General features: G+C 43.3%; 1 protein-coding gene across 1 annotated transcript; it reads left to right on the forward strand.

Annotated features, from left to right (window-relative positions):
• Positions 1–2,182: 2,182 nt before the first annotated feature.
• Positions 2,183–3,166, forward strand: LOC106810468. The gene is made up of 2 exons (XM_014813845.1): positions 2,183–2,554; positions 3,065–3,166. Exons 1-2 carry the CDS (start codon positions 2,183–2,185, stop codon positions 3,164–3,166), a joined length of 474 nt encoding a protein of 157 aa, XP_014669331.1.
• Positions 3,167–13,522: the final 10,356 nt, after the last annotated feature.

Genomic DNA, 13,522 nt, shown 5'->3' on the forward strand with positions numbered 1-13,522 from the left:
TTGCCTCTGCAAGGAATGATATGGCTTAATACATTTCCAAATAACCACCATTTTGATCGTAAGCCTTATATTACATCAGTTGTTTGATCAGAAAAAAAAAGTTGATTTACAAAACAGTCTTGGTGGAAAAAATCGGTCAGACCCACAAACTTTGCGCCACACTGAGTATTCTATATACTAAGTGTCCTTGTCCGCTGTTCTGCAAGTCTGATCATCACAATGCTGTGCTAATTTAATAGCAACGCAACATGGTATGTCCAACCTCAGTATATGTTCAAGACATAGTACATAACTTACTGGGCTTTTGAAATATACATAGACTTTCAATAACTCCAGGTGACAACGCTGCCTCACATGAATGTAAATGAGGTTCGCGGTTATATACCATGTCGGATTAAGGTTTATGAAACTACTTATACATACTATTGTGTTGACCATATAAATGTACGGTAATTTTGGTATTACTTGGTTTGTGTTTATTTAAAATTTAATAGAAAGTGTTACATCAATAAAGATGGCAGAAAATGTCAATACTTTACATTTAAGCAGAGGTTTCGCTGCGACATCACAAAGAAAATAATGGAGAATTGACATCACGATGCTGTGTCCATGACCTGTCAACACTGACAGCTCCAGCTGTGTGTAATGGTAACATCATGGTACGTATGATTACCACGTTGCAATATGTACACCAGAATTTCTATAAAATAAGAAAACCTGTTCAATGCAACATATCAACATAAGAAACTAAATAGCACCACGACGATAGAGTGCTGTGCATAGCGCGGCTGAAAGCACTACATTGAGAAATATTGGCAAAATTATGTGAAATGTACACAAAGGGCTTATGCCCTAACTGACTAGCTTTTTACGTAAACTAAGACCTTTAGAATTTGTTCTTAATGGTGAAATCCATTAATATAATGCCCTTACTTGCATTTAACAAGGCCAATATCCAGAGAGACGGGTACAAGATGCGTTGTTCCCGACGCCAGACGGTTAAACCGCGCACGTTCCGCGGGACTGGCGCACCGACGCGCGTGTGTGTATGTACATCCTCGCGCTGCCGCTATAATACGAATTCGCGCGCGCGAAGGAGGCGGGCGCGCGCGAATCCGTATAGCGGGAAGCGTAACATCGCGCAGTTTTCGTCACACTACACCGGCTCGGCTACGGCGGCATTTGCTCTGCTGCTGCTTGTTGCGGCGCTGCGCGGCAGGGGCGAGTATTTGTGTGCTCTTAGTATTTGTTGCTGCGGCTGCTTTGCCAGTATCTACAGATTAGCTACGTGTAAAAACTGGCACGGCCATGCCACCACGTGCTCGCAGTATTCGCCGGCCACGCCAGCGCAGGTGCTCGCACGACGTGCCGTTGCCACGGGCAGCGCGGGGTCAGGTTGCTCAAAACATGGCACGTACGCAGCCAGGCGACGTAACGGCGGCATCGCATTTGCAGATAGCATCTAGACCGCGCCCCCCAACGTGGAGCGCCGTACGACACTTCGTAAAAAGCTCTGTGATAGACAAAACTCTATACTCGGCAGTAGTGCCCGTCATCGCGTAGCGGCCAATGAGCGAGCGCGTCATCGCTGATTGACAGCATTTCTTGCATTTTCTTGTAAGAGCCACTACGTCTTAGCCATGAGGCGCGCCACCCCAAAAAAAGTTTAGGGGCCGTTTGGAGATGGCCTCCTGCGTCCATCCGGAAATGTCGGTTGGATTGCGCCCAGTTTTCGCGCAGTGCGTTTTCAGACCCCTGTCTAAGGTATCTGTCTAAGGGGACAAAAAGGGGGCGGCGTATACGCTGTTGGGGCGCGCTGCGCGCAAAAACCGGGGCCGCAAGTCCATCTAGCATTTTGTTGTCGAATGAGGCGCACATAGGCACATGATTAGTGTAAATTAACAACATGCATCCGAGTGTAATCCAGTTGTATTCTTAGGCGGCAGAACAATTTACACTCCAGGACCCGGTTCCACAGTCGTGAATTAACTTTAACCCTGAGTTAAGGTTAACTCTGAGTTAAATTCACAAACTCTGAGTTAGTAAACTCCGAGTTAAATTTGGGTTTCATAAACATGGATTAAATCCTGAGTTAAGTAACTCAGAGTTAGTATCCCATAATTTCCAATAATAATAAGAATAGAACAGACGCCAGCAGCAGACGAACAAGCTAAACGCAGCAATGGCAGGAACGAAGAAGCGATCTCCGAATTTTTCTAGTGCAGAAAAGGCACTGCTAGTGGAATTGTATGATTTTAACAAGAGTGTGCTCACATCGAAGCTAACGAACGATGTAACAAACAAGTGCAAAAACAATATATGGAGAGAAATCGCGGAGCAAATAAGCAGTATTGGAGTGTGCGAGCGATCGGCAGAGGACGTGAAGTTTAAGTGGAAGAATTTGTGTGTTGCGGCGAAAAAAGAAAATGCGATGAAAAAGAAAGATTTGAAAAAAAAAACAGGAGGTGGCCTTATAACAGACAAGATAATTCAGATCAACGAGGAGCGAGAATCGTGGAGCGGGATTCCGGGAGCGGATACGCTGGATTCGTTTGTTAGGCCTACTTCAAGTTCAACATCGGGTAGGCATATTACTAATACTAGTAAATTACTAGTAGAATTACTACGATTAGTGCGAGTAATTCTACTACTGCTAAGTAGAAATATCATTAGAACGAACAAACTAAGTCATCATAGATTTATGGCCACTCGCAAAAAAGCGAAGGGCCATTAACAGTACCCAGTGTTTGGGTACTGGCATCCCTCTCTGCGAGTTAGGGTTAGGGTTAGTCAACAAGAAGAGGGCACGCTCGCCTAACCCTGAACCACCACCGCAGCCTAACCCTGTTGAGGTCGAAGAGACTAAACTTGTAGTTGACATAGTAGCCAGTAAACGTGACTCCTCGATCTCCAGAAGTGATGTTTCGGGCAATGTTGCAGACACAGCTACTGCCACGACGACTGTAGCAGTAAGTCAAAATAATGTATAATATATAACTATAGTAATTGTACAATTATTTGTTTTTATGTGTATTATGAAATTGGCTTTATTTTATATTTTCAGAAGCACAAGAACAAGAAGCCTAAGACTAAGATGGCCAGGTCCCTCACAACGGAAGAAAAGGATGAGGTTATTGAGTGGCTGAAGTCGAACCGATTCCTTTAAGACAAGTCTGTCACAAAAAGGAGCGCGCCTGGCAGGAGATGGATCAGAAGATGCTGCTGAACCCTGGCGACCTCTAAAGATGGTATACTTCGTTGAGGACCCAGTACGTGAAGGAGGTGAAGAAGGAAAATGCAACACGATCCAGCGCCGGTGCTGTAGATGACATCATGACGCCTAGAATCACCTGGTTGTTGGAGAAGTTTGAGTTCGTCAAGCCGTATGTCTGTCAAGCCAGGGCCACCAGAGGGTCGAAGATTAAAAGACCTGACAAGCACTGACTGCAGTGAGTCATCAGTGACACCCCAGACTACCCTTGAAGGTACACTACAGTCAGCGACAACATCAGCGACAACAGCCTCCAGCTCCGACTACCTCAACAAAGTCCCGCAGGAGCTGTCAGAGCCGAAGAGTGACATAGAGAAGACCTGCGACTTCCTCAGCATGCTCATGACATGCTCTTGCCTCATGCTCATGCGCCCCTTCCTGCCTGGAGGAGTTCACCCATGAAGCCACGCTGCAGGCGATGGAGTATGTGAAACAGTCCAACCTGGAACGTTGTCAAGCGCAGCAACCACCAAGTCACCGTTTTTGCAGCCACCACATCCTACATTCAGATTAACGCAGCCATCGCTGCTTAAACGGAGGTCACACACCGTTACGGAGAGAAGCTCAAATAGAGGTCACCACCGTTACGGAGAGAAGCTCAAACAGAGGTCACCACCGTTACGGAGAGAAAAGCTCAGAAAGGGTTCACCACCGTTACGGAGAGAAAATGCCTCAGACAAAGGTCACCACTGTTACGGAGAGAGAAGCTCAGACGGAAGGTCACCACCGTTACGGAGAGAGAGAGCTCAGACGGAGGTCACCACCGTTACGGAGAGAAGCTCAGACGAAGGTTCCGGCTGGAGATAAAGATCACGTCGATTTCGAAGCTGCTCAAGCTCCTTATCAATTCCGCAGACGTCGTCAACTCCCTGCAGCCTCAGGAAGTGCAAACACTTGTTACCAGCGCCTTATGGAGAAAAAATTTGTGTGTAGAGATCACATCTATGATATGAATCAAGCTTATCAAACAACTTAAGTGGACAAGAGATAGCATGGAGCTCTGTAGACGGTAGTGCGAAGTTGTTGGGGAAGCTTCGTTGATAGAGTGGAATGCAGTGTGCGAATCCTTGTTGTAAACCTTGCGAGCTGATGAACAGACAGAACAGCGCTCTAGAATGAATCTGTTCCTCGTTATTAGTCATTGTACAAGAATGTTAGGAGATCACTTAGGGGAGTTCATATCTAAGCATACAGAGGAAGATAGGATAATAGCTAAAATCAGTTCCAACAACAAATGATAGTGTAGAAAGAGATTTTGGCATGTTGATAGAATTCTGAAAGAAAAGCGCAAATGCCACCACAAGAGCAATAAGAGGATTAATTATGTACAAAAAAATAAGACTGGGGAATAGCTTGGGCCACTAGCATCCGAGAAACGCACGGAGTACATTGAGTGGGCAGCTAGATCAGTGAATGAGCAGAGTAGAATTTGTTAGGTGGAAGAAAGAGATACAAAAGAGAAGGTTGATTATTGCAATGAATAAACAAAAGCAATGCAGAGCCAGAATAGATAAACTAACTCGAGAGCTGTGTAGTGCGCAGTGGGCTTTGGAATACTGAAGAAAATGCTAGGTGTGAATTAGGGAAATGTACATCTGAGAGAAGCAAGCTGGAAGCACTGCGAATTCAAATTAGGTATCGCAAAGTAGTAATGCAGGCAGAAAATGAAGGTAATAGGCTTAGCCTTTCTAAGAGCTCTAAATTAGGGCAGCTAATCGAGAGATGGAGGTGTTTCACATGAGGCAGCGGATAAGCAATCAATAGACGAGGCAAAGGAAAAGTATGATGAAGCAGTTAGAAGTAACAGAGAAAGAAACTAGTGAGCCAGGCAAGAATACGTGTTAAAGCATGTCTAAATGTGCCAAGTTGCGATCCGAGGGCAATAGTGGGCAAGTACGTAAAACATTTGTGCAGTGAGCAGGGAAAAGATGAGTGGTTTTCTGGTGTGTACTAGTAAGGGTTGGCTCAAGGTATGGGATTAGGTATGTTGGGTATAAAGAGATATTTGTGTGGAATTCCGTAATATATCCGTAAAATGCCTTAAGTTGCTCGTAGTTATCCGTGACAACTCTTAACAAATCGTGGAATTTTGCCGTAAATACATCGTAATAACTCGTAATAATCCGTAATAAACCGTAAATAGCTCGTAATAACACGTAAATCGCTCGTAAATTTTGGACAAGTAAAAATTTCTTCTTGTTGCCCGACAGGACAACCAGATCTATCTGAAAATAAGCGTCGAGGTTGTGAGTAGTTGAGTATTGAAGTAAAAGCAGGTTAGATCGTTGTTGAATATGTTTATATTTTCAGGTGTCAGTAATGGTACGTTCAAAACAAAGAAGACCACAGGAAAGTGGAAGGAAAGATGTATCTGGAGGTGATTGGATCTGCGATCCATGACTATTTTCAGGTCTCTGTAATGGTACGCGCAAAGCAAAGACGACCACAGGAAGGTGATGGATTTGTGGTTAGTGTAATGCATATATGCAGGTATATCTGCTAACAAGTCAGGTGAGCCAGCCTTTAAAATGCTGCCACTAGCAAATTAGATGTGCTCTTGCCTGAGACGAAAAATACCTACATGCTGCAATATGTGCATTTTTCTTGCAATCTGACCTATGTTTAGTTTACTCAAGATACATGGTTAATTCTTTATTCAGAACCTCCTTTCCATCCCAGTAGTATTATAATGTAACTTTCTTACATAATTATTTTTTACATTGTATTATTGCATTCATCATTGCGCTTATATAACGGGAGACTCGGGGATTGTTTGGGAGACTTTGTTAATTAACATTAAAAGTGGCCAAATCGTAAGGATCCGTGTACTTTTACGAGTTTGTGCGATCCATGACTATTTTCAGGTCTCTGTAATGGTACGCGCAAAGCAAAGAAGACCACAGGAAGGTGATGGATTTGTGGTTAGTGTAATGCATATATGCGGGTATATCTGCTAACAAGTCAGGTGAGCCAGCTATAAAATGTGCCACTAGCAAATTAGATGTGCTCTTGCCCTGAGAGAAAATACCTACATGTGCAATATGTGCATTTTCTTGCAATCTGACCTATGTTTAGTTTACTCAAGATACATGGTTAATTCTTATTCAGAACCTCCTTTCCATCCCAGTAGTATTATAATGTTACTTTCTTACATAATTATTTTTTACATTGTATTATTACATTCATCATTGCGCCTATATAACGGAAGACTGATGAACACAACGTTGCACTGTGTGAAGACACCTATAAATAACAGTGAACAAGGAGAGGAATGTGGCAAGCTTGGACAAGTCAATGGAAAACTCGTAATCGCACTGTGTACCCCATTCATTAAGCGAGTGCACAAAAGCCATAACTTTAGTGGGGAATTAGTCTTCATTGATCCATCTGGTGGCATGGATCGTTACGATTGCCGAATATTTATGCTCTTAACGCATAGTTCCGCTGGAGGTCTACCACTCGGATGCCTGATCACAACGTCGGAATCACGTGAGGTCATTTCACTGGCCTTAAAGTAATTATTGCGAGAGTTTTCCAGTGTTTTCCCCACTTTCATGATCCCTACCGTTATTGCTTGAGTAACAGCAATTATCTAGAGTAACGATAAAATGCCTTAGAACCTTCGTATTCACCAAATCATGCACAATTACAATTTTGCGTTCTGTTTTGTTTACCGTTGCCATCTCTCGGACTTTCTCGCGGTAGCCGCAAGACATCTATCAGGGTGCAGTAATGCATACTGTCGCACCGTAGAAATCAGGTCAGAGTGTAAACACAGAGGTTCATACTAGTGTAATGCGGCTATGATCGTATAGTGTACCAGGTTCGTATGTACTTTTGGTGCGTGTACAGCTTGCTAATACTAGCGTAACAGCAGTGAGTACTAATACCGTGTAAAGTCTGCTATTAGATAAGCTTGTGGATTACCAGTTAGATAGTAACACGGTAATGACAATTAGTGCGTTCGATTTGCTTCCCCAAGTTAGCCTGGGTCTACTCGGGCCAGCCCCAAATACGTTCGATTTGGCAGTCACGTGGTATTTTTGCGTTACCCGGGTGAGGCCGAAGTAACCAAACCCGCTAGCCGAGCCGCTCACTTGGGGGAAGTATCTCACAATTCATTGCAACAAAATGGCTGTGGAAATGACGACGATACATCAGTGCGGGAATTGCATGAAACTTTTCCGAACACTTATGGATGTATCACTGCATAGGCCATGTGCAGGTTCTGCGTCTACGAATGTTGATTCTGCAAAAGCTCATGGATACTCATGGAATGTTGATACTGCAGGAGCTCAGGAAAATGGTATCCGCATTGTTTTAACAGATCATCTGCTAAGCCTAAGAATAGTCAATAGATTCTTGCTAAGAATAGCAAACAATAAATAACTGTATACTGACTGTATAGCAATAATCATTCATCTAAAAACACGTTTGAAACTTTCGTATTTCAATGCCAGCAGTAGGCGAAGCACCAGTAACGCTGTTCTACATACCATTACCTACGACAATTGACATGACACTACGTCACCGTCTTCCTCGACAATGTCGCCGAGCATTATTACGCGTTCGTGCAGGCAACAAAACAAAATTGAAGAAAGGCAGTGAGATAGAGACCGTACTCACGAGCTTGCTATGATGAGAATGCTTACAACAACGAATAACGGTTGCTATCCAACCGTTCTACAAACCAGTAGATCATTCAAAGACACACAACAATCACATACTAATTCATACTATCCATACAAGAGCACGTTTACTCAACTTGAAATCAATGTGCTAAAATACACATAATACATACTAATTAAACATACACAGCACCTACTACATACCCATGCACATACATGCATGCTTAGAAACATACATACGCACACATCTATACTATATACTTATAGCAGCATTATTAGCAGCGAGTCTCAATCTGTAATTCAGACCTAAAGTATTTTCTAAAGGAATTCTTTGAAGGATTTTTCATCATTGATGGTAATCTAATGCTAGAAGCTAATGTTGATCCATATTAATATCAGCAGGCTCTTCGACTGACTAAAGGCCCGTCTCCACACATACGGCGCGGCATGGCACGGCACGGCAACGGTGCCGTTCACCCCTACCAGCAAAGTTCAAATCTATTATATCTTAAGGCGCAGTCTCCAATGACATGGCACGGCGCCTGCCCGGTTTGACTTTTGTCGAATGCCTTGTACGGGGAAAAGCAGTTGAACCAATCAACGCGATTGTTGTTTATTACGTGTTCTGCTCACGCCACCATCAGCCAGTCTGGAAAGCAAATTGTCTTGCAGCGTCACCCCGCTGAAAGATGGATTAACCAGTACAACCCTAGTATTCTACAGACATGGCGATCCAACATCGACCTCGAATTCATTACAGATCCATACTCTTGCATAATGTACGTAACCAGAATGAGAGAGCGATGAGTGAATTGCTGAAGAGGTTGCAGGTGAATGCAGAGAAGATGACGTAAAGTCCAAGTTGAGAAATGTTGGCTCTACTTTTCTTAATAATAGGGAAGTGAACACCCAAGAAGCAGCTTATCGACTTACCACTGAAGAAAGCAAGCAGGAAGGTTGTATTTGTCAACATGGCACCAAAAGACAAGCGTGTTGCTGTGCTAAAGCCACATCATATTCTGCAAGAGCTGGACAATGACAATGACAACGTATTCTGTACTTCTCCTTTAGATAGATATACGTCACAGCGACTTACTCACTTGGTGGAAAAGATGTAGCTGATGCTGATGACCGTATTCCAGATGCACTAGAGGATAGTGATGGGAAAAACCTCGTTTTTTCATATAAAATGCACAGAATTTTGTAAACCAAGCTAAAGACACAATTGAGTTCTGGTATATTGCACCAGTACCCCCTCACATAAAATCTCCATTTCACTTACTTACTCCTTTTAGAGATGTAGGTAAATTTCCTATGTCTGCAATGCACAACTTTCTGTGTTTTACCAACTGGCCTCTTATAAATTTGTCACTATTTTTATTGTGAGGAGTTTAAGCCCTGAAACGATAAATTTTTATATCTATGAAATCTATGGTTTGATGAGAACAAACAAACTTGGGTTTTTAATCATTTGAAAATTATGTGGCACCAACTTACATGCTACATGCCAGGGGCATCATTGTTCCTCATACCTAAACTGTCTTTCCTCATGACTTCATGGCAGGTAGGTCTTGTCTTACAAACTTATTAGCTTTTCTAGAGAGCGTCACTACCCACGTAGACGAAGGATACCCTGTGGATGTGGTGTACTTAGACTTCCAGAAGGCCTTTGACAAAGTACCGCATGCTCGCTTATACCCCCTTCACATACCCGGATTTTTCTTACGAGTCCTTACGGATCGCCAACTCGTAGTCAATCGCAAGCATCCGTAAATAACTCGCTGGTATCCTTAAATAACTCGTCACAACTCGCAGACACTCGTAAGGATCCGTGAAAGGAGAGGCAAATTTTTTGACATGTCAAAAATCTTCTCACGAGTGTCCACGGATTGATTTTTTCCGTAAATAACTCCTAACAATCCGTAAGTATCGTAAACCGCTCGCAACAACACGTAACCATCCGCAAACTGCTCGCAAGAATCCGTAAATGACTCGTAACAATTTTTTTAACGATTTGCTATGGTTAGTTTACGATTTGTTTACGGATTATTTACGGATTATTACGAGTGCTTACGTGTTGTTTACGATTTCATTCGGGTCGTGTTACGATGGCTTTACGAATTGTTACGAGTTATTACGAGCACTTTACGAATAGATACGTATACTTTACGTATTATTACGTGTTGTTTACGATTTGGGAAAGGCTGCAAAATCGAACACGTCATTTTCAGTTGTTATCAGGAAGTCAGAGAAGTCACATCTCTGCATATCTACTCTACAATATCTACAAGCATGGCTCCAAGGAAGAAGGCAGTCAACAAGAAGAGGGCACGCTCACCTAACCCTGAACCACCACCGCAGCCTAACCCTGTTGAGGTCGAAGAGACTTAACTTGTAGTTGACATAGTAGCCAGTAAACGTGACTCCTCGATCTCCAGAAGTGATGCTTCGGGCAATGTTGCAGATACAGCTACTGCCACGACCACTGTAGCAGTAAGTCAAAATAATGTATAATATATAATTATAGTAATTGTACAATTATTTGTTTTTATGTGTATTATGAAATTAGCTTTATTTTATATTTTCAGAAGCACAAGAACAAGAAGCCTAAGACTAAGATGGCCAGGTCCCTCACAAAGGAAAAAAAGGATAAGGTTATTGAGTGGCTGAAGTCGAACCGATTCCTTTAAGACAAGACTGTGACAAAAATGAGCGCGCCTGGCAGGAGATGGATCAGAAGATGCGGCTGAACCCTGGCGACCTCTACAGATGGTATACTTCGTTGAGGACCCAGTACGTGAAGGAGGTGAAGAAGAAGGAAAATGCAACACGATCTGGCGCCGGTGCTGTAGATGACATCATGACGCCTAGAATCACCTGGTTGTTGGAGAAGTTTGAGTTCGTCAAGCCGTATGTCTGTCAAGCCAGGGCCACCAGAGGGTCGAAGATTAAAAGACCTGACAAGCACTCTGACTGCAGTGAGTCATCAGTGACACCCCAGACTACCCTTGAAGGTACACTACAGTCAGCGACAACATCAGCGACAACAGCCTCCATCTCCGACTACCTCAACAAAGTCCCGCAGGAGCTGTCAGAGCCGAAGAGTGACATAGAGAAGACCTGCGACTTCCTCAGCATGCTCATGACAATGCTCATGCTCATGCTCATGGCCCCTTCCTGCCTGGAGGAGTTCACCCATGAAGCCACCTGCAAGGCGATGGAGTATGTGAAACAGTCCAACCTGGAACGTTGTCAAGCGCAGCAACCACCGCAAGTCACCTTTTTGCAGCCACCACATCCTACATTCAGATTAACGCAGCCATCGCTGCTTAAACGGAGGTCACCACCGTTACGGAGAGAAGCTCAAATAGAGGTCACCACCGTTACGGAGAGAAGCTCAAACAGAGGTCACCACCGTTACGGAGAGAAAAGCTCAGAAAGGGTTCACCACCGTTACGGACAGTGAGGCTCAAACGGAGGTCACCACCGTTACGGAGAGAAATGCTCAGACAAAGGTCACCACTGTTACGGAGAGAGAAGCTCAGACGGAGGTCACCACCGTTACGGAGAGAGAGAAGCTCAGACGGAGGTCACCACCGTTACGGAGAGAAGCTCAGACGGAGGTTCCGAGCTGGAGATAAAGATCACGTCGATTTCGAAGCTGCTCAAGCTCCTTATCAATTCCGCAGACGTCGTCAACTCCCTGCAGCCTCAGGAAGTGCAAACACTGGTTACCAGCGCCTTATGGAGAAAAATTTGTGTAGTAGATCACATCTATGATATGAATCAAGCTTATCAACAACTTAAGGTGGACAAGAGATAGCATGGAGCTTGTAGACGGTAGTGCGAAGTTGTTTGGGGAAGCTTCGTTGATAGAGTGGAATGCAGTGTGCGAATCCTTGTTTAAACCTTGCGAGCTTGATGAACAGACAAAGCAGGCTCTAGAATGAATCTGTTCCTCGTTATTAGTCATTGTACAAAGAATGTTAGGAGATCACTTAGAGGGAGGTTCATACTAAGCATACAGAGGAAGATAGGATAATAGCTAAATCAGTTCCAACAACAAATGATAGTGTAGAAAGAGATTTTGGCATGTTAGATAGAATTCTAAAAGAAAAGCCAAATGCCACCACAAGAGCAATAGAAGGATTAATTATGTACAAAAAAATAAGACTGGGGAATAGCTTGGCCAGCTAGCACGAGAAACGCACGGAGTACATTGAGTGGGCAGCTAGATCAGTGAATGAGCAGAGTAGAATTTGTTAGGTGGAAGAAAGAGATACAAAAGAGAAGGCTGCAGAAGCGAGAAGAAAAACTAAATGTTGCAATGAATAAACAAAAGCAATGCAGAGCCAGAATAGATAAACTAACTCGAGAGCTGTGTAGTGCGAGTGGGCTTTGGAATACTGAAGAAAATGCTAGGTGTGAATTAGGGAAATGTACATCTGAGAGAAGCAAGCTGGAAGCACTGCGAATTCAAATTAGGTATCGCAAAGTAGTAATGCAGGCAGAAAATGAAGGTAATAGGCTTAGCCTTTCTAAGAGCTCTAAAAAGTTTAGCGTAGCAGTCTTGACTGAAAACCTGAATGCAGTAATTAGGGCAGCTAATCGAGAGATGGAGGAAGTTTATGGTGAGAGCAGTGTGGCTAGTGGTGTTTCACATGAGGCAGCAGATAAGCAATCAATAGACGAGGCAAAGGGAAAGTATGATGAGGCAGTTAGAAGTATAACACAGAAAGAAACTAGTGAGCCAGCAAGAAAACGTGTTAAAGCATGTCTAAATGTGCCAAGTTGCGATCCGAGGGCAATAGTGGGAGCCTCTGGAAGTGATCTATTCAGCCAGATCGAAACCATCTGCTCGTATCGAAAGATGGGTATTACGCTTGCAGCCATACGTGTTCGATGTCGTGTACAAACCGGGGAAGAATAACATTGCTGATGCGATTTTATCTCCTTTATCAAAGTTTACTTCAAAACTTTGTGAACAGCTACTGTCAAGCGATATCTCTGTATATAGGTGTGGAGATGGCTGGGTTTCCGATGATGACAAAGAAAATTACATCAGTACTGTAAAGAAGTACAACGAGCGACCAGCTCGCCCACTCGCTGAGTATGATGAGGACAGCAACATCGTACCAGATGAGATACCAGAGGAGGGGAATCCAGCAACCGAAGCTCCAGCAGAAGCGATGACCCCGAAGAGACCTGTGCACGTGCGAACAGCACCGAAGAGATTTAAGGACTTTGTTGTGGGCGCAGTTTAAAGTGAATAGTGATTTTGGATACTACTCGTTCCATTGTTTGGTTGTAATACTGGTCTGCATGATGAGTCTGAATGACTTTGATACAAGTAATAGTTTACACAAGGAAGTTTGAACAGTAGAGTTCTTTTCATTGTTGAGAAATGTTTTCAATATATACGTATATAGAAATACATTCATATATAGATATGTCCTGCATGTGAAATCATTAATCGTGTCATAATTCTGATTCGAGGAAAAGAGGGATGTATTGTATAACCCATCCATATATTTAGTGTTCCAATTGATAATAATTACAGTCGGTAGATGAAGGTGGTGTAGGAGATAAGGTATTGAAATCGAGGCTCTTATTATGGCGGGTA

Source organism: Priapulus caudatus, unplaced genomic scaffold, assembly GCF_000485595.1.
Source record: "Priapulus caudatus unplaced genomic scaffold, Priapulus_caudatus-5.0.1 Scaffold444, whole genome shotgun sequence".
Lineage (NCBI taxonomy): Eukaryota > Metazoa > Priapulida > Priapulimorpha > Priapulimorphida > Priapulidae > Priapulus > Priapulus caudatus.

Bases quoted from the DNA above. Each gene is read 5' to 3' on its own strand.
- LOC106810468 (XM_014813845.1), top strand. From the start codon at position 2,183: ATGGCAGGAACGAAGAAGCGATCTCCGAATTTTTCTAGTGCAGAAAAG. The intron at 2,555-3,064 runs GTTAGGCCTACT...TTATATTTTCAG, and splicing joins CGGATACGCTGGATTCGTTT to AAGCACAAGAACAAGAAGCC.